Here is a 26,615-nt window from a genome sequence, read left to right on the forward strand (position 1 = left end):
ATATGCCACTGTAAAATCCAACATGGCGTTAGTTACTCTCAACTTGAGACGTGATATACTATAGTCGCCTGCTCCGCAGCCTATGATTATGGTAGTTGCATTACACACAAAATTAATGTCTCGTTTCTTTTCAGAATCTCCACATCAGTCGGTTGAAGACCTCGCCGTCCTGAATGCGCCTGCGTGTAATTATACCATTTGGCCTGGTGGTTGCACACAGCATTGGCAATTTACTGTTATTATTGATGTGGATTATAGAACTGCACAGCAACGAAAACCAGTAGATGCCACAGGTAACAATATCCCCACTAGGGACCAGATTTCAGATTTTTGCATCCCAAATTGAAAACAGTCGAGGGTTGCCAAGAGCCATTACTTGAGGGGCATCATAAATGTACGGAACCAAGCCCCTTTTTCCCCCTTAAATCTTTTTGCGCATCGCCGAAAAATTGGCCTTAATCGGCGGCCCTGAAAACGGTCAAGTTGAATAATCATAACCCAGGCTAGGCCGTAAGTGATTTTGCCGCAACGAGTAGGGGTGGAGTAACTGCGGCGTTGCAAGTCGCAATCTCTGATTGGGATCATATGTGACGTGTCATGTCAAAAGGAGACACTTTTTGGGCAGGTTATCAATTTTGGGGTTTTTACATATCTTAAATAAAGAGATATTTTGCTCCACAATGCCGTTTTCCCAAATGAAATCGGACATTCCTAAGCGAAGATATTGAGTTCGTAAGTTATGGTATTATAAAATTGGAAATTGAGATATTGGCCTTTAAAAATATTATTGACAATGCTGAGAGTAGGAATTGCCTTGAAAAATATCTACAAAAATACAAGATGCCAGTTATATTCTGGTCTGAAACTATCGGACAATATTTTTAACATTAATAATATCACAAATTTACAACAAACCCAAATTGTGAAAAAATCACCCCTGGGCAGATTTTTGGCTATTTCTCCATTTACGATCCTGCCCAAAAGTGTCGGTAGTTCGGGTCAATCATCTAGGAGAAAGTGGGGGTGGGGGGGGTGGGATGGGATGAGGGGATTTGAGGAGCAAAAATTTTCTTTTCAACTACAGTCTTGAGTACCAACAATAGTCTTTCAATTCATAATAGTTTTCCAATAAATGATATTTATGCGTTATTTATAAGGCTGATTGGTCTTTATTCACATTTGAATCAACATATTGATCTATTTATTCACAACTTATTCATTAATAGACAGGTCAAAATTTGAGAATTTGTGCTTTATTAAAAGGTTGGAGGCATTTCGTGTTAAAAGTGCTTAAACAAGCTTTTTAACATAATTCGAGGGTGCTGAATACGAAAATGCTGTTTAACCGGTTCAGTTTTGGAGTCTTAGCCCTCAAAATTCAAAAAACAAAATGGCCGCCATTTTCAACATATTTTTGATAATAACTTGAATTTTAAACAACATAAGAGGTTAAAAATGGTGGCAATATCCATGTTTATGATACAGAGGAGCCCAAATTGATTGTTACTGAAGTTTTAACTGGTATGGTTTTGCTGCCATGTTGAATTCCAAAATGGCCGCCATTTTCATCAAATTTCTGCATTTTCTGCTATAACTTGGATAGTAGGCAACGTAGAAGTTTATAAATAACGGCAGTACCCATGTTTTTAATACTAAGGATTCCAAATTATCTGTTACCTACTATCTGTTGTAACTAATTAGGGTTGCCACCATCTAGAATTCCAAGATGGCCACCATTCATTAGGTAATTTCTGGGGTGTGTTTCAGAAAAACAAAATTGTCATCGTTTTCATAAGGGTAGGTTACTTTCTCTGGCTAAATGCACTTTTAATTTCTTTAGAACAAAAACAGTGATATTGAATTAGTTTTCCAAGTGCATTTTAAAAGGTTAAAGATTTCAAAATAGCCGCTTTTTAGCTACTAGGCCTATAGACGAATCCAAATACACGCATTCCTACACCTGACTAGCAGCCTTTAGTTGGGTAGCCGTTGGCTACAATGCACTCAAAATGTGAAATGATTCGGCCTTGGCGGAAATTTTAAACTGCACTCCATCACCCGTTTTACACCTTCCGCAAAAACACAGGTAGACAAAAGAATAACACAATACAGTTCCCTTCGACAAAACACACAGCATGGTCTATTCGTTGTTGAAGTGACATAATAATCAGATTAACTATACGCGGTATCTATGCATTGATGTACTTGCGATCAAAAGGACTATGTACGCTAGTATATGAATAGATGCGACGGGATTATCTCCATTATATATATTATTAGCTATTATTCTATTAACCCTCCTCGTCCTTGCATCTTCTCTAGGTGTTAGGCGGCTTTTATTTGCACAATTGGACACTCAAAACACCAGGTTGGTGCTAGCGGCTACCCAAAGATGTCCGACCAAATCCTGACCATGAGTTGGCTACTTGGATTCGTCTATACTTTAAACCGTACAACTCATAAAACTGGTAACATTGGCACTTGATTTTACTTACGGCTAATTGTTCCCGTTAGGATCTTGCAACTATTTGATTCTTTCTATTTGACCTTTCACTTCGTAGTACAGTGATTCCAAACTCTGATTAATGGCTTTAGCCTCTTCTGTTTTTGCACTCTTGTTGGCTGTTAAATGTGCTTAGCCATTTTGCAACTGCAATCGCCATTTATACATGCATGAAACTATCTCGCGACATGCTTTGGGAATTGGAGGTAGTGTCATCAGTTGTGGAGCCAGGTTCTATACTTTCTATCTATGTAGGTCCATCCCATGTCAGTTACTTTGGGGAGAATTGGAGAAATGGTGACTGCTTGTTTCCAAATACAAGCCTGGTAATGTGCATACTTTGTATCAAGCCTTACTGCATCAGATGTTGGTGGTAGATTCTCCTGTGGACAACCCTTGAAAATAGTATCACCCGTGCCTTATCGCATCTGTCCACATCATCTGGCAATATATGGACATGGTGAGCATTCTCTTGCTTTCATCAGAGCACACCGTGATGGTGTCTGGGATCTCCACTTGTATGCCTTCAGTAGGATGCTAACTTTCTTTTTTAGGTATGATCATACCACTATGCCAAATGGGGTACCACTTATATGGCAGAAATGAGCTACCTTCCACCATGTCCACCAAAAGTCCTCCTTGAATTCCAGGCAGGAAATTTCGAGTCCTGGGCGGAAATTCAACCAAGTATCCCCTGATTATAGCCAAGAATGGTTGAATGGTACTAGGAAGAGGAGTGGTGGGATTGTAGGTATCACAAGAAGTATCACTGCATTATAGGCAGATGGGTACTCTCTTATATAACATGAGAACTTGCATATCAAGTAAATTAGGCAAGTGCTGATGATGGAACACTCCCAATTGGAAAGTTAGTATGTGTACAACGAGATTACACCATCCAGCGTGACAACCTCGATGAGGAGAAGTCGTCTCAGCTTTCGGATGATTCAATGTTTTCAGCAAGGGGGTACCATCTCCTGTACTGTAGAATATTGCAACCAAAGATTTGGCCAGTGCTAGTGGCATAGATTTCTTTTTGACGACATGGGGGGGGGGGTTGAAAAATTTCTTGAAGTATAGTGAATCCAGCACCTTTTGGCAACAGAATAAGATGATGGTACAAATGCACACAAAAATTTGCACTTTTTACAGTTTTAGGCTAAAATGGCCAAATATCATGTTAATTTGGCTGGAAACACACATATACAGGCGTCAACATTGGAAGGGGGATGATTGTATGGACCACCCCCCTGGCAATATATTGGGAATTTATTCCCCCTATCCCCACATGAATGATTTAGGGTCATCCCAGGTCAATCGATGAGGAAGTTGCTTGATGACCTGATCCCAACCATGTGACAGATTCACTCTAAAGCCCCCGCTCCTGTTGAGGGAAGGTTGTTCGGCTTGTACCCACACTTCTTTGACTCTCTGCACGAACCAACATAGTTCACGGTCCAAAATGACAAAAATGTCAATGTCAAAGCTGTGACCGCTGCCCTCAAGATGTTTGTAGAGTGCTGAATCGTTGCCACTTGAACTAGCGCGTCTAAGTTGGGATATATGCGACTCTGCAGTGATTGGTCGGTTTTACCAATGTAAAGTGCTTGGCACTCCCTGATCTTCAGCGCACTTGACACCATAAACAACACCACTAATACGGCCCTGGACCAGATTCTGCAGCATGAACTTATGCCTGTTCAAATTTCACTTGCTGCCATGAATGGGAGTCTGCATACAAGCAGTGGTGGCTGAGTTTCAGGGGATTGAGGTAACCTTTGACAGATTACTGAGCATGATTCCATCAAGACTGGAACCAGAACAAAACGAACCCGGGCTAACGACCAGTATGCCGGGTAATAGAAAACCACAACGTTCTCTACCGAATAACTGGACTAACTTTCTCTCACTAAGAATAAAGCAAATCTTGCCGCTCCTATCTCAACAGCTTATGACAAATGCTGTATCAATTGCACCCACAACACTTGTAGTGGCTGGAGGATTTGCACATATAACAGAAGTTAGATCTTCAGATTCAGGGATGGACACAACAGCCCTAGAGGCCATGAGGAGGCGGATACTCACTTTGTACTTCATTGCTTTAAAACACAAATGCTGAAGCTGTAGTGGTTTCAGTACGTGACACTGACATACTTGTCTTGCTGGCTGCTGATTTTGACAATATGCTATGCACTCAGCTGTGGATGAAGGCAGGATTTGTAAGAAGCCCAAATACATCCCAATCCACAAAATCTATCAGAAACTGCTGCCTTGCCAAGTGGAAGCTTTGCTTCTATTTCATAACTGGTTGTGACAGTGTGTCACAGCTTGCTGGCTACGACAAAAAGACAGAGGTGTTTCAAGCAATTGTTGACAGCTCTTAGCACTATTCATTTGCAAGGTGCATGCCAGATGATGTGCACAGATGTGATAAGGCACATGTGATACTATTCTCAAAGGGTTGTCCACAGGAGAATCTACCACCAACATGCAAATGTACCAATGGATGTATAAACAATTGCAGCTGCCATGCACAGATGGTTGTGCATACGTGTGCATTTAACAGCCAACACGAGTGCAGAAACAGAAGAGACTGTCAAGGCATCAATTAAAGTTAGGAATCACTGAACTACAAGTGAAAGGTCAAATAGAAAGAATCAAATAGTTACAAGATCCTAACGGGAACAATTAGCCGTAAGTAACATTAAGTGCCAATGTTGACAGTTTCATGAGTTGTACGGTGTAAAGTATAATAGGTAATTTGGAAATCTTTAACCTTTTTAAATGCACTTGGAAAACTAATATTAAATTAAAATTAAAAGTGCATTTAGCCACAGAACGTAATGTACCCTTTATATGAAAACGATGACAAATTTGTTTTTTGAAATACACCCAGAAATTGCCAAATGAATGGCAGCCATCTTGGAATTCTAAATGGTGGCAACCCTAACTAGTTACAGCAGGTAGTAGGTAGCAGATAATTTGTAATCCATGGTATCAAAATGATGGGTACTGCCATCATTTTTTAAACTTCTATGTTGCCTACTATCCAAGTTATAATGCAGAAACTTGATGAAAATGGCGGCCATCTTGGAATTCTAGATGGTGGCAACTGTGACTAGTTACAACAGATATTAGGTAACAGATAATTTGGAATCCTTGGTATTAAAAACATGGGTACTGCCATCATTTTTAAACATCTATGCTGCCTACTATCCAAGTTATAGCAGGAAATGCATAAACTTGATGAAAATGGCGGCCATTTTGGAATTCACCATGGCGGCAAAACCATACCACTTGAAACTTCAGTAACAATCAATTTGGGTTCCTCTGCATCATAAACATGAATATTGCCACACTTTTTAACCTCCTATGCTGTTTAAAATTCAAGTTATAATCAAAATATGTTGAAAATGGCGGCCATTTTTTTTTTGAATTTTGAGGGCTAAGACTCCAAAACTGAACTGGTTAAACAGCATTTTCAAATTCAGCACCCTCGAATTATCTTAAAAAGCTTGTTTAACCACTTTTAACACGAAATGCCTCCAGTAAGCACAAATTCTCAAATTTTGACTTGTCTATAATATTTTGTTTGGAAATTGAGGGCGCTAATTATTTTTTTTAATAAAAAAAGATTTAATCATTTGTTCACGTTATGTAGTTTATTAGAATAAATCTAAAATAACTACCTTATATTGAAATATTTTTGACATGCACCGTTTACAGACTCGAATCATATTCATACCTAGTGGTTCTAATCCCACAAGTGTTCTGATGCATGAGTAGTCATTAATTTGAAAAGTCAAACAAATTACTATCCGTTTATGGTATTGGTCTTAGATTAATAACACACACACAGATTAGAATATTCCATGCCTGTGCCCTCTAAGCGTACTCTAATTCAGCTGACGCCGGTACCAGGGGGGCCGGCCAAGATTGGCTGAATTATGACGTCGTCATTGGTTTTACACGTAAACACAAAAATGTCTCAAATTATTCCAAAACTGTACGTATGTTATTAAGCACTATTTTATCAGTCTAAATCCGTTGAGGTTCGCCAGTGAACCTCATTGTAAGTACTGTTTTTTGAATGTTTTGTATGAATAACGCACGGTATGTTTATGATATATACCTAAAATTTTCCCCCGCGTGGTGTAATGGTAAACGTTGTCGCCTGCGGTGCATAGGGTCCCGAGATCGAGTCCCGGTCACTCCCGGCTATAATTTTTTTTTTCTTCACATTCATTTTGAATCCCAAAATATTTATTTTTATGTGAAAATTTATACATTCACTGAGAAATATATTTTGTGCATTTTTTTTTCTGTAACGGGGCCAATAGAGCTAAAACACAACTCGGCACGGGGCGTCCAATGTCCAGGCAGTAATGCCGTCATATTGTCTGTTTTGTTTACGATATTGGCTGTTGCCACAGTGAATAATGTAGTCCACCGTCGTCTGGCCGGTACAGCGTTCAGACCTTGCGACATCGCTCATCATACATGTCACACGTGCGAAGTTTCTTTTGTGTACGCTCGCGCTCGCTATTTGCGCTATTTTTTTAGTTTGCTCACGCGGTACCTGACTTAGCGTCGATCCCCATAGGCAACACGAGGGCAATGCAATCGGGCTCTTGCATTATAATAAGACACCCGGCATTAGGAAAACTTGTATTATAATCGGGCAACCATTATTAGCAAATTACTTGGATTATTTATAATCGAGTATTTGATATTAACTTTTTGCAACTTTTGTATTAGTGCACTTACTGTGTGCTCACTCAAGCATGAAGTCAACTACATGTATGAATTAGGTGTCTTTGATGCATGCTATGAGTCTGCTGATGATGCATGCCAAAATATCTTTTCAATTGAAGAAATATAATTATAGAAACCGATCCAAATGGGTAATTATTTTTATTTTACTCTAAAATAAATAGCGCCTTCAATGTTCAAATTTCAAAGACGCATTTCAATAGGACTAAGCAGCTGCACAAAAGAAACGAGGGATTTAATTTAGAAATAACATCGCAATACTATACATATGTCAAATGTTCAGCGCTTCTTCCCGTTTTAGTGATCGCACCCATTTACTCGGCTAACGGGGCCCGCATAGAGCGCGGGCATCATGCTAGTCTCTATAATAAAGAAAATAAACATTCTGCTGTGCTGTTATTTAATATATTCTTTCATTACGAGTCAATTTGCTATCGCCTTTATGTTTTGGGTTGATCAGTGGGACTAGTAATTTTTTTCTGCTTTGGATTAATGGTGGCTCTGAAAGAGCCTTTAACTGAAGACAGCCCCTTGTCAAGAGAGAATAAGCAGACATCTGCTGATGTAATTGCAGGGAGTTTGTAACCAAAGTAGGTTGTGTAAATAGATATATGGACTGCCCTTGCCTATGAGGTCAGAGATCACATGACATGATGATACACATTTTGACATAATGTAACGCCTGACAGAAATTAACACTGTAAAACTGATTAGAAATACATTTGATTTTATACCCGATTTCTAGGCGAGTTTGAGGCTCGTTATTATCTGTATGAATGTCCCGATCTGAATAATGCCGTAGGCGTCACTACACGGGATACTTGTCAGAGGATTGATGTCCCAGACGCTGTTATTAGTCATGAAATTACCCTGCAAACAACGGTGGAAGTGGCTGATGCAGAGACGGACACGCCAACGTGAGTACACCTCCATGCATTTGCACACCCACCCCACACACCGCATCCTTTGTTCGCAAACACCTACATTGTTATTTCTGTATCCGGTAAAGTATGTTAACATTTGTCTCTGAACACGCGATATTCAAAATTCCCTGGCGCCGACATTGTTCAGTGCAATGACGTCCCAGTAATGCAATGAAGGCCGACTACACAATTGAGCACAAATAACCATTACGTCATTGCGCGGGAATTTTGAATATCGCGTGTTGAGAGCCGACTGTTTTTATTCGTTTTTATGGTCAATATGAGTTTATTTTATTAAAACCATGTGATTCGTGCTTGATAATTATTTTTCTTTTCTAACATATAAGGCATAATGTTATGATTGCCGGAGACTCCTTTTAATTCTATACCCGGTATGTTGAAGTTATAATAGCTTCAAATTTCAAGATGGCTACTTAAGAATCGGTACGTGAGTGGTCTAGCGCATTGGTACTATACTGCCATTAGCTCGGTAGCCATGCCCGGGTAGCCATGATAGCGGCAACGATGTAGTTTTTCTACTTTGTTCAATAGAAAGAATGTACATTGAATATGTGATATACCTTTCTCTGACAGAATTGAAGTGGTCAACGTTTACGGCAGCAGTGATCCATCGCGAGACCTTCGTTATAGTCTATTCCAACCAGGTATCTCGCATGAAGAAACAGTGACGGTCGAAACCAAATTCTTCCCGGAGTTTTTGCGTCTGTCTTTAGAACTAGAATTGACCTTATTTATGGTGTGTATCGGAGAGGAGTACCAGAATATGCGTGACGTAAGTAGAATTTAAAAACCAATTTAAGCTTAAAACTTACTTGACAGGTCTTCAAATCAAGTTTTTTTCCCTACAATTTCTGATAAAGATATTTCCTGCACCCGACAGCAATATTGGCTTGATTACTATACGCATTTCAACATATTATTAATATTCTATTAACATTACCGCTTCCAGGGTTGTTTAGCAGCGCCCACCAATCAGCGGTATTCGGCATTTACATCACCCGAATTCTTGTACACCAAGCTTGTGGATCAGAATCTTCCAGACGGGGCCACAGAATATTTAGATGCAGATGCCTTAGCTGAGGACGCCTCACAGCAGGTATTATACGTCAAAATTATGACACTATTTATGCAAATATCATGCGACACATAAATATCTCAAGGACAATATTGTTTAAGGTTGCGCCGCAGGCTTACAAAGAGACAATATTGTTCAAGGTTGCGCCGCAGGCTTACAAAGAAACAATAGCAATCAAGCTTAAACTTTAAATTAGCACCCGATAGAGGGCAGGGCCTGAAGAAAGAGGGAACTTAGGGGGTAAATACTGAACAGAATAACCTGCATAATCATATTACCTAGATTTATTCCGTTAAAAATCTTATTAACTTATCAAATTACTAGTTTTTATATTCTATGGTGTCAAATATTTAATATGTGATCCTGTCTTCTGGAGTACAAGAGTATACTCTCACATGATACTTAATATGTGATCCTAATACAGTATCTCATATTAGTTTTCATGTTCTCCTACCCACTATGGGATAAAAGTGGTTTTCCAAGTAAAGTGTTGGATGCGAGCCGTTAGACCAATAGGCCTATAAAATAACGCCGTGTCAGACAAAAGTCTTTAAACATGGCAAAAGTTCCAAGTCGGCAAAAACATCTAAATCCAGCGATGCTGAGGTCTTCATCAGTGCTAACGGCTCGCATCCAACACTTTACTTGGAAAACCACTTTTATAAACTACTTTGCGTGCCGACGTAGCAACCTTGTCTTCTAACATAAATATGTGGCCTTGATTACTTTTTGACATGGGGGATAGGCTTGGAAGGGGGAGGGCAATGTGCCCCGGGCGCCAGCACTAGGGGGCGACAAATCAGCCTCAAAAATAATGAACCGATGCCATTCCCACACCCCCGCGTCTTAAGATATTTTCGGGTGGGGGAGGGGGGTATGGGCGCCAATTTTGTTTCTTGCCCCGGGCGCTACCCTAGTTACGTCACTTGTAAGGTTATGGTACAAATGCGCGCGAAGCGTGCGAACAATTTTGCCATATTGAAGCTAAAATGGTGAATATGTATGGCGCAAAAGTGGAACAAATTCGCGCGAAGAGTACAAAATGTGCACTTTTGATGCTAAAATGGCCAAATATAAGGCTAATTTGACCAAAAATCCACATTCAATCGGGCTTCAACAATGGGGGGGGGCTATGATAATACAGATTTAACGCATTGAACATCAGCTGCAAATAATATAACTATGTTCGTTACTGGAAATACAATTTTAAGGGAAAAAGAACATCCAGAAAAGAAGTCGGCTTTCCTGCACATGACATGTACAAAATCGTACAATTGCTAGATATTTGATGTAACAAATGAGATTAAATTTAAAGCAATTTCTGTTTGCAGGAGCTAGAAAGCTACCAGTACGTAGCTGACCAGGATCTTCACCGTAGCACATTCATTAATAAAGCTCTATCGGGAGAATCCAGGACATATACCGTCACAAATATCTTCCAACTCGTCGAGAAAGGCGCGGGAAGAAAGAGGGTGGTACGACGAGACATCATTGACAATGCGCAGGCACCAGTGGGTAAGTGCAGAAAATAATACAGAATGTGCTTGCGCTTGAACAGTCGCGTAACCTGCTCAAATAGACTCGGACCTTTTAAAGCGCAGTGATTTATAGTGCGCTACGCATAGGCACAACGCCTAGACGTTGATCCACAGACGTTGATCCACAAGCAAGCCTCCGCACACTTTACAGGTTGTCGATGACCACTATGGCCCCACATCATTCCATAAACCATTTAACAACAAATCAGGGACTTTGCTGCTTCAAGAGCGCACACCCTAGACATTCCACAAATAAACCTTCCCAACCAGGATCAGCTCCCCGAGTTACATACGGGTTACAACGAGACAATTAGCAGTAAGTTCCTTGTCCAGGGGAATTTCAAGCTAACTCCATTTTTCCACGAGAGCATACTAGCCACCGCTAGGGTTCGAACCCGCAACCTCTCGCACCATAGTCGAATGCCTTATCGATTGAGCTAACTTGACTTTTAGCTATAACCATGATAACTTGTTATGAAAAGATGAACGAATAGCCAATCTACCAGTGAAAATGAATACATGAATACAAAACCCACCCAAGTCCATGGAAAGTGATGTTGAGAAAACTAAATTCCTTCAGTTAGATTTACCTGGTAAAAAGGTTGAGTTTTGCACGCAAATGGGTGGGGTATGACGATTAGTATTTCGGGGACTTCCGAGGGTCATTTGTATACCGGAACTTACGGGTTTTTTTAATCACATAGTAAGTGTATTCTTTACCCTTTGCGCTTAGTCTTTGCTTCTTGTTCTGTTCCCATTCATGTCTGCGCTTTTTACCACTTATTTCGTCATCACTGTTGCTATCACCTCAATTTAGCACGTCAGCCATTTTGCCCTGTTTGTGGATTTCACATGCTCAATAGACGCACGTAGAGGGTGGATTTGTGCTGTCCTTTTATACATATGATAGGCCGATGTATAAGCAACAATTTCCCATGTTGAAATCAATTTGGCCAAAGTATGGACTTGGGTGGTTTTTGTATTCAGGTATGCAAATGTTTCTCGCCAGGAAAGTTGACATCAGTGATGTCAAACACAATTTTCAGGAAATTCACACAAAAATACGCAATTTGAAGGCTAAAATGAGGGTAATAGTATGTGATTAAAATAGGTCAAAAAGAAGATTTGTCCTGGTCTCGATAATTATTTTGAACCAGCAGAGGAAGGGATGACTTGTCTCTTCCTTCCCCTGTCAGTACGCCACTGTTATCAACGCGGGCTGCGCGGCGTAAAACAAAACATGAAAGTGTGGCAATGTGACGGTGTGATAAGTGTATCGGTCCATTAGACATTAGACATTTGAAGCATTAGGCATCGCTTACGTGTTGAAAGCTGTATTTATTATACTGGTTAATTATGCCTATACCGCTTAGAATGACGTTTCATGTGGACAATTGTAAGATTAATGCAATTTACTAATTATTTGCAGGAGTCAAGCACGCATTTTTCTTTGCGGGTTGTCCAGAACATTCTGCGTACAATGGCAAACGGGAATGTGTATGTGAAGACGGGCTCAAGTACTCAACCGACATCTTCCAGTGTGTGCCACTCTTCACAGAAATTGATGAAAATAAGGTATAAATATTATCATATCCCTGCTTTGAACTTTAAGCCCATATCGTACTTATCACAGTGTTGTGATTAAAAACTCGCCACCGTTTGCATAACCGCTATTATATTGTATAGGCTTGTCATTTAGCGAAGTAGCGTCAAAGTTGTCGTCAAGTCAACTGGTTGCGATTTGACGCTAATCGATCATATCGCTTATCGCTTTTCTGATACGCCACAAAAAGACTACGCTGCTTGTAATTGCGGATATATGGTATGGGGCATTAATCGCATAACATCTTCTCTGCCCATCAGTGCAATAGGAAATCTGTGGTTCCCCTTTGTAGGCAAAATATGCATATATTAAGGCGTATTTTGGTGCTCCCCATAAAAATTCACATTGTGCCCAGGAAAAAAGTATGGTGCCGACACTGTGACACAGGATTCAGGGATGCCCTATAGTTGAGTGGACAAATAACTTAATTACGGGTAGTGGAAAGCAGATATCATTAACCGGACAAAACAAAATCAAATTATATTAAGAAACTTGAGCTTAGCTGCACCCATCCATCATAAATTACCTGTATATGGTTTATTCACGACCTGCAAGGGGCTAAAATTTGGTGTGGCTGTGCCCGGTCAGCCAGCCAGCCAGCTCACCCGGGTTGCAGATCCTAAGGTCTTTAGGTGACATATCATCGAAAGTATATTTCATAAATGCAATATTGATAAAGAATATTACTATGAACATGACAAAATGAGTAAGTTTATACTTTTATCTGTTCCAAGTGACATCTCCGATGTTTATTATTGTCCTGGGTAAGATTAGGCCTATGTTCACTGGAGGACATGAAAACTAACACTGCAGTCCCATGTTATATTGATTTTTCAAAGTAAAATGCTTAAAGCTAATAACCTATTCCATATTGTCCAGGGAAATTAACGAGGTAAAATAGATAATAATATCCAAACATTTTTTGTTTCATTTCTGTATATAGTTACCAGACGGCGAATCCGATGATGATACATCTGTGGAAGAGATTGACAACGTCATCGACGTGAACCTGCGAGAAGAGAACGGCTCTACGGTGTTACAGAGGTCTGGAGCGGCAGCCATCTTGATGACGCTCATTTGCGTCATCATGGTGTCCATTTTGAGTTTGTGAATGTACAAAGCGAAGTCATTGGTAAACGTTAAGCATAATGACTTTTAGTGACGTAACTACACACATCGTTGTATATAGCTAGTGAAAATTTTGCTAGCTAAACGCTATATAAAACCAAAGTTGTTATCACAAAGAAATAAACAAAAATTCATTTAACTTGACCTCTTGCTGTTTTGAAATATAAAAGCTGCTCAATCGAGTCTGCTAAGTCAGTTGTAAACAAAATTAGGACCGACATGAGTTTCCCGCGATACAGCATAACCGGGGGATGTGAGGGGGGCACAACAAACAATTTTGGTGGGTATGTTCCCCCGGAATTTTGAGGTGGTGGGTCTTTGGGAGCTAATGGCGTACCGGTAAGAGGGTGTCTTTTGGAACTGCGAACCGGGCTGCGAACAAGTAAAATGGGGACTTTTGGAGCTGCGAACAGTCGAAATCATCTTGACATTTTGGTTGAAAATCGCCTGAAATACCCAGAAATATGAGGAATGAGCAATTCTGGGGTCTTTTAGAGCGAAATCCAAAAAGGGCGTCTTTCCGGGGGAGCATACCCATATGGTCATTTGTGTTAAGTGCGGCAAGTGCCCCCCGGGCATAACCTTTTGTACTTTTCAAAAATATTTTCATCGAAAAATGGGGAATTTCCAGTGCCTATGGTGCCCCAGTGAAATTACAGAATTTGGCCACAATGTTGGCAATTCTCATACTGCTAAATGAGTTTTCTTTGGGTCGAATTACCTCGTTTGCAAATGCAATATTGTTCATGTTTTGGAATCACCCGGTGCATGGTATCCACGTGTATACCTCAGCACTAGGGTGGGGCGAAAAACACTTTTTTCTCCCGTCGACTTGGAACTCTCGGAGAATTTTACTTGGGTACATACAAGTATTGTACATACTAGTATTGTGCTGAAATACTAGTAAGATCAAAGATCAAAGCATGTTTCACCCAGGCAGTAGATTTTCACAAAATCCCTACTTATTTGCTATTTCTTACTGTATAACTCTATATAGCGAAATCAGTAGGAACAACCTGGGAAAAGTAGGCATTCAAATGACATCATAACCAATATTAAATATCTTGGGTATAATTAAAGACAGAGATAAAAACAATTTATCGCATCCGATGTCACTGTCAATTACGATCCATGATTGGTACACGGTTTACACAGGTTAATCAGCGCGTAAAGGAAGACCGATCTATCTGGTGCTGATCGGAGAAAAGGAATAGCAGCAAATGGCGAAAAAAATTTTCTAGGCATTGTGGACATGGTGCCTTCACCAAAGAAAGTTTCCTACTATAAAGACCTAACTTTTGAGACGGTTTGCATGTCGAAAGGTGCAAAATCAACAATAAGGCGCCCGGTTATAAATCCGCGTTCAGCAAGTCATAATCACGACACTTGTAAACAAACCGTGCTCGAGTTTGATTGACAGGTGACGTCAGACGCGATAAATTGTCTTTATCTTTATCTTTCATTATAGTTTGATTGGACCCTCTAGAGCACCACCAAATAACAAGCAGTCTCTAATTGGTTTACCATAATTTTTGCTAAAGACATGTATTTAGTTAAATATTGATGATATTTGAGTTGCTAAATTTAGGGGGTAGGTGTAGCATTATGGAGCATTCCCCCAGTTCTGCTCAGTCAAATTTCACTATTTTGGTCTTGTTGCATAGATATGAGCTGCAGAATTACCAAAAACAAATGATCTACGACTTTCGGGTAGCCATGTTTTGGCCAGAGGTCAAAAGGTCACATGGTCAAATTACTGCAAATCGGATGTCACATGACATTAACCCCTGATCAAGTCAGAGCTGTGCTAAAATCATCTCATGTATTTTTTGTACCTTTGCAGTTCATATCTATGTAACAAGACCAAAATTGCGAAACTTGAATGAGTAGAACTTGGAAAATGCTCCACAATGCTACCCCATACCTCTTAATTTAGCAACTCAAATATCATCAATATTTGAATACATACATATCTTTAGCAGAAAATAATGGTAACCAATTGGAGATTGCTTGTTATTTGGTGATGTCCTAGAGGGTCCAAACAAACTACCCAACGTGTTTAACAGTGGCTTTGATGTCATCTGATCTGATGGCATTCTTTCCCAGGTTAACCGTTAACCCTACCGAATTCTCCATTATAGAGTTGTACAGTAATAAATATAGCAAATAAGTAGGGATTTTGTGAAAATCTACTACCTGGGCGAAACATGCTCTTACTGATATTTCAGCACAATAGTAGTATATACCCTAGTAAAATTCTCCGAGAATTCCAAGTCGATCCGAGAAAAAAAATGTTTTTCGCCCCACCCTACTAGTAGTAAACTAGTACCCAAAACCCATTAACCACACATCATACAAGGAAAGATGATTGAAATTTATATTATATATTGTTGCATAATTCCGAATGGCAAATTGCATTATTATTAACTGGATAAAATAAAATTAGTATATATCATAATCTATAATAGACACATTTTATCACAATGTGAAAGAAAATACTATAAATTATATTTATGTATAAATGATATAGAATATAGTACATGAAGTTGACTGTATTATGGGCATTAGACGTTAACGTGCAATTCGGTATTCATATATTTATACATAGTGTTATACGATTGGAACTTTCATTGATCAAGCTGTTTTATTTTGACATATCATTATAGAAAGTATTATTTTTCACGAAAATAAAAATAAAAACCGAGACCATTTTCTCGATGGAGAACAACTCGTGGTAGTAGTATTGGTAATATTTTGGCTACACAAAGGTTGGTGGCATCTTTTTAGTGGCCCCCAAGGAGGTCTCCACCAAGAGAACTGTAAACAAAACGTCTCTCGCAACTGAAAAACGCACGTAACGACGCCGGACTAGACGGTGGCTTAAACACCGTTGGTCCCGTGTCACAAGCTGGGGTACTTTGTGTTACATAGTAAAAAGTAAAAAAAAAAAGAAATGTTTCAAACATTTTACCTACACGTCTCATTTGAAGTGGTTCATCCTCCTGAGCATTTCGACACCTTTTTTAATGGAAATCTCTTAAAAATTGAGAGAGCGCAGGCAAAAACAATCACAAAGTAGGTGGGATTTAACCCCACCTCTTTTTTCCACATTTACAATCATTCTGAGCAAGTATTAGTCTTTTAAATGACCTTATGTATTTGTTTACTTGGTTTAGATATCTGGGAATTCATTTAGAAATTTTTTACTAGATTCAAATTTTTAATAGGGGTTTTAGATCAAATTTACGATACGAATCCCTCTTCCTAATCCTCCTCCTCCTAATCCTCAACCACCCTTGGCACATTTCATACCAAACGTCATAAGAAAATAATTTTAAAAAACGGGATAAAAACGTAATATAGAATATATTAGCCTCAATTTAAGATCTAATTGAATCTTCTAAGTGAAGGAATACTCAAGCGACTGTTTTGAAGTCCAAGCTGCACATCAAAATGTAACAAAACCACCTTTTTGGGTACCCCAGTATATGACACGGGATCCATTACATTGCATTTTGGGCGTTTTGCTGTTGCTCAGGCGTCAGCTGGGACCCGTGATCGGTTCTTTTCGCACAAATGGTTAACTTCCTTCGATTTATGGACGTTTTCTTCTGCAACCGGAAGACACTGGCGGAAATTTAGCCATGGCGTCTCTCGCAACGACAAAACCCCGACAAGACGTCTAACTATCATAGTGGCCTTTATAGGTCACAATATATTCGGACGTCTTGCGGACGTTTTGACGTTGCGAAACGGCTAATTTTCCGTATCGTTTTCCGCAGCGTGTACGCCAAAGCTCCAAACAATGCAGATCATCATTTTGAGCGGAAACAACCGAAGGTCGCAATTGACAACCAAAAAATCACACCGAATGACGCAACGGAAAACGTTCGCAAAACGTCCCGACTAAATGGGCCACTATTATTATTGAAGACCTAGATAAAGACTAGTTTGCGTCTGACGTCATCTGTCAATCAATCTCGAGCACGGTTTGTTTACAGGTGACGTGATGAGGAGTTGCTGGTAAGCGATGGTACTCGTAAATCCGGGATAATTCTGCACCTTCAAACATAGAAACCATCTAATAAGCTAAGTCTTTATAGTAGAAAACTTTCTTTCCCGAAGGCACCATGTCAACAATGCCTAGAAAAGTTGCCTTTTGCATTGTGAAAGTACATAATTTTCGCCATTTTCTGCTATTCGGTTTCTCCGAAAAATTGGCCTTCCTTTTACGCGCTAAATTAACCAATCAAGGATCGTACGGAATTTGATTGACAGTGACGTCTTCTATTATACTACATAGACGTTTTCCGTGCGTTTCCCGTTGCGATTGACGTTGACGTTTCTGTTCTCCACAGCGATTTTGGTTGTCCGCTGCGATCTACGGTTCTCTCCGATCCAATCGAATGGTCCGCTTTTATTCGGGCCAGGTTTTGCTCGCTTTATTGACGTCTTTCTGCGCAGCGGGAGACGCTACAGAAATTATCAGCTGCCTACTGCGGTAGACGCTACTATACGGAAAGTTACCCGCTGGGTCTGTTGCAAAGGCAAATCAAACAATATAATTGAAGAGTGAATTAAAAAAGACTAGTTTGGGTCTGACGTCAGGGCAAAGGCGCGGCTTGATTGGTTGCTGACCTGCGAAGTACGGCATTTTGTCTGGTTGACAGGACGTCATACGCACCCAGTCTTTTCAATTCGGTCTTAAATTATAGTAGCCCTACCAGAATATTTTTCTGTAGCTCAGTACATATGTAGCGGCAAATTAATACTGGACGCCAGTGTCGGTGAAAGTGAACAAAACACTGCACACAACCAATATCTTGAACATTGCTGCTGGAAATCGAAGAAGTGTTGTCTATCGCAATGGAAAAACGTCCAACTATAATAATCCGCTTTTTCGCTTGTCTGCTGCGAGTTGTCCACTGCGAAGATTGCAATATTCAGTTTCATGCGCTCACATGATCAGCTTTGTTGACGTCTCCTGCAGTGGCTAGTCCTTCAAGGAGGACCACGCTCCATTTAGTACGATAGTCCACGCCGTCAGGCGTGGGTCCTTCTAGATTAGACATATCCTGACCTGGAAAGTCGAGGGAAATCTCAAACTGATTAACCACGCCTACTGATTAGCTACTAATGATATTCAGCCAATCCGATTGACTAAATATCATCAATAGCTGTCAGTAGGTGTGGCTTGCCTACCTGCTACCAGAACACTAGCTTCCGGCTTGGAATTGACACCAGTATTGCGTAACAAAATTGATTATTAACCCTCTTCAGTTGCATGTGTTAATCCTGTTAAATGTTATAATACTCGGTTTTCTTCTTACCCTCAGTTCACTGACCTGTAGGTTGCACACAATCAATTCCTTTTGTCATCACTACATTTAATATTGTCCTGGTTAACCTCGATTCCTTACTATTTTTGTATAAAGGTTGTGCTTGAAATTATTGATTGCAGTGCAGTCCATTCAATCAAATGTTGTCATAAACCTATTTGATCGTAGTGCATTTGGTATGTGTGTGAGACGAACTGTCTCGGTAGATTGCAATCATGCTTTTGTTGAATGGATTTGAGTATACCGCCATATTTACGGTATGATACGTCACATGCGCAACCTCTATTAATTGGGATAGTTGGCCTATTCGTTTAACATGTTTAAGAAAAATATAGAATTGGAGGACACACGCTTCATAAAAACTTTGGGTTTCACTCATTTATTTACTTTAATTCCTTTTCTTGAAAAAAAAAGAAGTTCAGCAAGTTCTTTCTTTCTTTCCTTCTTTCTTTCTTTCCTTCTCTCTTTCTTTCTTTCATTATTTAATACGGGCCTATAATTACATTTATTTCATGTATCATCATTTATGTTTTATTATTAATGTGTGTTCATTAATTATTCATTTATTTATTTTATTTTCGTTGATTGATTTATATATTGCCATTGATCAGGCTTATATAGCTTATATCGAGAAATTATGATTTCTTTCATATTTGCTTGCTTACTTTTTTGTTTAGAGATTTTTAGATCAAACACTAATCATATCAGAACCAGAGTATTAATGATTATTGATGCTTAATCAGTCACTAATGAATGAATATCATGCATATGAATTATAAACGAATGCAATTTGTAATTGAATTATAGAATGAATGATTGGTTGATTGAGAGACTGATTAATTTGAGATTGATGAAGTTATGAGCGGTCAATAACTATTTGGCTGACTGATTGAGATTGCCAGATCTAACACTATGGACCACAATGGCCTCATCCTAATGACATAGTTCAATAACCTCAATTAAATACTCAATAGTGCAAATTTGACCTCAAGTTTCAGAGTATGAGTTTTGTATCCAAATTTTCAAAGGTCATTCAATGACTATACAAATGTATTGGGGTTAAAGAATTGTGCCCTTATTAATTATAGATGAGCATGTTGTGGATCCTAGTGTAAGACCATGAAGAGACAATTGAATACCTGAGTGGAAGAAGGGCCCAACTCCAATTTTTACAAAAATGAGTTAGACCCAGCATTTTATTGCCAGCAGACTGTTCTTCCTTGTGTGTGAAAGATGAGCCAAAATTCACTCTCTAAATAGTCTTCCGCGTACACTTAATCATGGTTTTCATGGAAGAAAGGCCCAACTCCATGGAGTTGGGCCCTTCTTCCACAAATATTGGATTAAAGAGGAATTTTTTTCATCCATGAAATATGCTTTTCAATACAATAAACTTTCTTGCTAACATATTACATGCTTCTACTTGTGCAATTAATGGATGATTACCTAATTTCTGTAGCTATTTATAACACATCTGCTTACGGAACTGGCACTTGCAGTATATTAGTGGAAGAAGGGCCCAACTCCAGCTCGTATTAAGACCTGTACCGTTGCCATGGAAACATCATATATAGTTTTGAATGTATGTAATATTGTATGTTCATGTATTAAAGGTCCCTGAAGATGAAAACATTCTGTCTATAAAACTTTTCCAAATATTAAGTTTTTTCTTAATATCTCAAAAACAGTTTTGGTGGAGTTGGGCCCTTCTTCCACTCAGGTATTCAATTGAGAGACTGATTATAAATTGAGTGGTTACTTGACTCGATTACTTGATTGATTGATATTTTAACATCAAGATACGGTACATTAATTGCGAGACTACAATGTAATTTGTTAATAATTGATCGTTAAATGATTATTAATTGATGCTTGATGAGTAGTTCAAATTTAATTTCATCAGACTGACTATTAATTTATTGTGATTCTATTATATTATATTATTATATTATATTGATTGATTGGATGACCTCCATATCAAATAATTCATTAATCAATTCATTAAATGATTCTGATTGTTTTATTGATTGTTTGTTGAATACTTATTGGGCGGATGTTGGTTGAATGAAACAACGATTGAGTGATTAATCAAAGAATCCCTTGAACTTGAAGAACAGTTTGCATCCATTTTTCGAAAATCGGAGTGACTTTTACTTTTTCACCCCTAGCATGCAAATTGACCTTGGACCTGTCGAGCCTCAAAACTTGGTAACTATATGTCCTACGTGCAAATATGTTTTACTTTTGTAATCCTTGGACCTAGACAAATAATTTGACATGTTTTAGTGAATTTGGAGCATGTTTAATTTTTGCCCCTATATGGCTATGAGCATGTAGGGTGTTTGAGGGTCTTTTTTGAGGGTCACGGAGTTCCAATGGTTGACAAAAGTTTTGAATTCAGCATACCCGAATGAAACAAAACAATGTGGTTGCCAGCTTTTACGCGAACTTGCCGCTTGATGCTTAAATAAGCACATTTCCAAAATAGAACCAGACTAATAAAATAACACTGATTTTACAAAATAAATTAATATGATATCACAGTTTAGGCCTACACTGCTGGTCTATCGAAACCCAGCTACTTCAAAAGTGTGAAGTGTTTTGATCCATGCAATCTCAAAATCAATCGATTGAGATGACTAGCGTACTCGTCCCAGTTACATAACAGATGCGGTTAAATGATGGGCGTGGTTACCAACCATATTTGGAGTTATTACGTTGTCATTAACTGGGTTGGTTCAGGTCACTGCTTATGGTAATTCGATTGCGCTGCTGGGGGTAGAGCACCAATCTATAAGGACCAACGCCTGACGGCGTTGATAATAGTGCTACATATTGCGTTGGTCCTGTATGGACTAGCAGTGGCAGACTCTACGGTATAACCGCTACGTGTGTCACAACTATATCTCAGCCTTATTGTTTTGAAAAACCCTCTGATGGGACACCCTGTCTAAAATTGGCATGTATAATGATTTTATTATATGCCTGCGACGCCGAGAAGAGCATAGGCAGCCGATTGAATTGTGTAGGCAATAACGGCCATCTGTTGTCTCACTACATCCCATCTCTCTTCGGGGCGAGGATCACTGTCAATTTCAAACATGGCGTCCACAAGTCCAGCAAAAGCAGACGACGAATACTGGTCGTGTTCACTTGGTGCAAAAACCACATGTCTATAAAATGAAGTAATATTACCGTTTTTTACGCACAATAATTTGCACAAAGAGAGCACTTGGACAACAGTTTCGTACGAGGAATACATCATGCCGCATTTTATAGCAGAAGGGTAAAAGGTTAACCCAACCAATTTCATATGGGACATTTATAATTAGGTCTATGTCTCTACGGAGAGGCAGTGGCGTAGCCAGCACTTTTGGGCAAAGGGGGAAGCAAGGCAACTTTCAAGGGGCAAAACTTTAACAAAAAATGGTCAGAAATTTGCCCTCCATTGGCTACGCCACGACGGAGAGGAATAATGTTCGACAATTATAATGATAATGGGTTATAAACTGAGCTCATATCTTAAAATACTGTCAATCAAAATGAACCAAAATTACACACAGGATTACCTTAATACTCTACTCAAAACACATGCCAGTAACCAAGCAGTTCTTCAACTGACACAACGGCAAAATGCACTGTCATGGGAGAGCTTCCTGGACTTCCTTCACTTTCACAGCCCAACATTTGGCACCCAGGACAAAAAATCTGTGAGAATGCACAAAAGATCCTTGCACAGATGATAAAACGGTGCTGCTTTCTGCTTTTCATACACTTTTTTCATGAAACAGGGCTGGGCCGTGAATGTGGTCCAGGAAGCTGTCCCATGTCAGTGCATTGTGCTGTTGTGTCAGTTGGATAACTGCTTGGTTACTGACATGTGTTAAGAGTAGAGTATTAAAGTAAATCTGTGTGTAATTTTGGTTCAATTTGATGGACAGGATTTCAAGATATGACCTTGTGAAAAATTATAAGTTTCTTTTTGAGCTCAGTTTATATCCTGAAACGAGAGTTAATTTTACCCAATGGTACTCAACCCAAAGGTGCGAGTATGTCTGTGGTACTAGAATTTCATTTTGATCTCTAGGCTTACCTCAGATATTTACGACCTGGGAGACCCAACGGATCGATGAAACTTCTCTCTAAATTCATTAACCGATCGTTCACGTTTCGTACTTCTAATTGGCTGTAATGAACGAAATGGTATTTTAAATGTTTAAAAATCGCATATTTAAAAAAAATGAAAATGTTTTGTTTTCAAATTCAGTTGATCGGTGATAGCGGACTTTTGAATATCTGCGTCCGATTATTTATGCCCACGGCTAGAACGCTTATAATAGCTTTATACTTTCAAATTTCTTCACCTCTTTTGGTGTTCTTTGAGAATAAGACGAAAGCCGAGAGTCGCACTTTTAGGTCCTATAGTGAGCTATAAAAATGAGAGTCGTAACACCTTTATTTTCCTTTAAATTGTACAAAAGATTTGAAATGCAAACCATTCCGATATCACGATGAGCAACAGTACTTTGTATACGTTAAGGGGAAATAACACTGCAAACAAAAAAGCTATCTTAAAAGCCCACGCACGCATTGGGTCTGGTAAATTAGCCCGATTTTTGCGCGTTATTCCCACTGGATTGAGTAAATGTCATTTTTTTCCACCACAACAATCTTACGTCCCGCATGAGGTTTTCAACTTGGGGAAAAGGCTTAGAGGCAAACTATAAAATTAAGATGGCCTAAGAATATACAATATCTTACTTATCCTGGTTAACTTGGTCCATTTCTGTCTGGAAGCGTTCTGTTGCTGATGTGAAATTATCTAAAGCTGAGTAAATATCATCTGTAATGGAGTAAAAGCCCATAATTTCAGTTGACATTGTTTAACCGTGCAAGCATATAGCCGGCCATCAATGGCCGCACATGTGACAAATACGAATGGAAGCAACACATTATTATTCATATCCGCCTTCCGAATGGTACAAATAATTGTAATAAAACCCACGGTTGTTTGATCATTTAATAATGTTTCTAACAAAACATTGCATAATTAACTATCACACTTTTTTTCGCTATTTACATATATTTTAAATTGAATTAGCCAAATAGAGTTATTCTTTACATTTCCTTGCCATTTGTTAGTCTTTTTCTGAAGTTTTAATGCCATTATCCGAGTGTAAAGATGAAAACACGATTTAAGATAAATAGCGCCATCAGTGTTCACTTTTTCTTAAAAATGAATGACGTAGTTTTACATGCCATCAAACAACCGATCTGTGTTTCAGTTTAACTACATTAAAAAACATTGTACGGGCAGATGTCCCAACCCCAACATTGTAATCAATAACCATTGCAATTTAATCTCCCACTGCCCGGCATTATTACATTATGGTATTTACCAAAATATATGTCTTGTTGTTCCATTGTATCCGCGTATAATTCCCTTATCGCATCCATGGCTTGCCTTATTCGAATTCCATATTCCCTTGTATCCATTGGCAGTACAACAGCATCTCCAAGATGACGCCCAACTTCCGCCCACACTTGAGCTACTGCTTGCGAGCGCAAGAAATTAGAATCGACAAATGTTTTCACGCAATAAAATGTCTCGTAGCTGCTATGATAGACGGGATAATGTTGAACTTTCTGAAACATAAACATGATAATGACCGATCGAAGTTAATAAGCAATGTGATTTGAATTCATAGGTTGCATCAGAGAAGATGTAATGCGGCCTATACACGAACAAAATATTGATCAATATTGGGGACCCTAAAGAGTGGATACGCAATCTACCATTGTGCACGTTCAATGGTAGATTTTGTATCCACTCTTGTATGCCAAGTTGCCAATGGAAAACCAATATTGATCCAATATATTTTGCCAATGCAAGGCCAATGCAAAATAATGCCAATGGAAAACCAATATCAACCCAATATTTCTTGCCAAGATTTTACCAATGCCAAGCCAATGGAAAACCAATATTGATCCAATATTGTTGGCAATGTAACGCCAATGCCAATGAGAAACCAATATTGACCCAATAGTGCTTCCCAAGAAAATACCAATGCCAAGATTGCCAATGGCTTTCCAATATTGGGCCAATGTATGTATGTTGTCTGGGTTGTATTGACCATCCCCCCTGGCAAAATATTGGGAGATTTATCCCCCCCCCCCATCCCCCCGGGATCTACGCCTATGGGTATTCATACGATTACTCAAGGTTTCACTGGCGGACAAATTTGAAAAGTGCAATAAGGATTAGCTCCAACGTCTTCAGGACAAGACTATGGAGTTTTATCAACTGCCTTTATAGTCATTATGCCTTCATCGAGGCAGTAAAGTAAAATTCGAATTATATTAAATTACTGACTCGAGGAAAGTATATTCAGAGCATTCATAATGGACTATTCTGACTACAAACGGGAAGATTGTCGCTTAGGTATATCCCCAACAGTGCAAAAGAACCCGGGTAAAAGTCTTTGAAAGAATGCGCCCATTTCTTCATATGATGGCTCTGGACAGAGCCGTTCAAGTAGACTGTGTCCACTTAAAAGGTTGTTGGCTCTGAAAAACAAACCCGATTCAAAGTAGGTTGTATCCGGCATATGATATTGATATTGAAGAATTGCAAGTACGCAAGTCAAAGGTAATGTCAGATATACAGTAAGCCAAAGAATTAAGGTACCAGTTATGTTCACCCCTGTATATATTCTAAACAAAGACAGATATCATAATTGGAACCAGCAGCCAATAGCTGCATCTTTTAGCTCGAATTTAAGACCTCGTTCTTTGAAATTGTTCAAGCAATAAAGACACGACGATCCAGAAACCCAAGGAAGATGACAAAGTAAAAGTTGCAGTTTGCTCAATTGCATGCCCTATTGATTTGTACACAAAGCGTTCGCGAACAAGAGAACTAGCGCTGTGCCTCCATTTGATTAGCATGTTAAAACTAGCGTCGTGATTTCATTGATTAGAACACAAAAGTGCAACTTTTGATTTCGTTTCTTCATTAGGTTTTAGATCACTGTTTCTTTAATTCTCAACCAATTTCAACAAACAAGGTCTTAAATCAGAGCTAAAGAATACAGGTATTGGCTGCTTGTTTTAATTTTAATATATTTGTCTTTATTTAGGATATGCAGAGGTGAACACAATTGGTACCTTAATTTTTTGGCTTACTGTATACTGAAGATATTTGCGGGATTATCTAAAAACATAATTCTCGGGAATTGATTACCTTGCAACAACGTTTCAACCGTGAAGCAACTATGTGAATGGTCTTTGTTTTATTGTTTAACCAGTCGGTCCGGGCGGACACACGCTTAGGTACTGGTGGGACCAGACTGGTGTATATTTTTGCTACAAAAAACCCAAACCACTGAAGTTCAGCGTGTGATGCAATCGGGACTTTCAACAAGGAAATAACATACCTTCAAATCATATGAATAAAATATATCTAGCGCAGACACGCCAATTCGGTACACAAATGGCGCGAAATCGGATCCTGAGCCCATATCTGCAATTCTGTATAAAACGAAGACGTATTTGCAAGTACGTAAGTCCATGATTTTGAATTATTGTTAGTCACTGGTCATGTTGGTGGTAGATATATCAACGTCATCAACGTTAAGTTGCAACAGGGAGCAGACGAGGAGTAGGAGAATGTGTCATTCAATTTGAGAAAGTACTACAATGTAGTACGAAAC

General features: G+C 39.0%; 1 protein-coding gene and 1 pseudogene across 1 annotated transcript in view; one reads left to right on the plus strand and one right to left on the minus strand.

Moving 5' to 3' along the window:
• The window catches only part of LOC140172413 (uncharacterized), a 34,420-nt gene extending 20,209 nt beyond the window's left edge, over positions 1-14,211 (plus strand). Inside the window, 7 exon segments of the mRNA XM_072195561.1 lie at positions 135-293; positions 8,022-8,193; positions 8,794-8,992; positions 9,170-9,316; positions 10,627-10,810; positions 12,263-12,408; positions 13,380-14,211. Of these exon segments, the coding sequence (XP_072051662.1) occupies positions 135-293; positions 8,022-8,193; positions 8,794-8,992; positions 9,170-9,316; positions 10,627-10,810; positions 12,263-12,408; positions 13,380-13,547 (1,175 nt within the window). The 3' untranslated portion in view covers positions 13,548-14,211.
• A 7,556-nt stretch (positions 14,212-21,767) lies between these two features.
• The window catches only part of LOC140135513 (N-acetylated-alpha-linked acidic dipeptidase 2-like), a 25,919-nt pseudogene continuing 21,071 nt past the window's right edge, over positions 21,768-26,615 (minus strand).

The sequence above is a fragment of the Amphiura filiformis genome, chromosome 16 (assembly GCF_039555335.1).
Source record: "Amphiura filiformis chromosome 16, Afil_fr2py, whole genome shotgun sequence".
NCBI lineage: Eukaryota > Metazoa > Echinodermata > Ophiuroidea > Amphilepidida > Amphiuridae > Amphiura > Amphiura filiformis.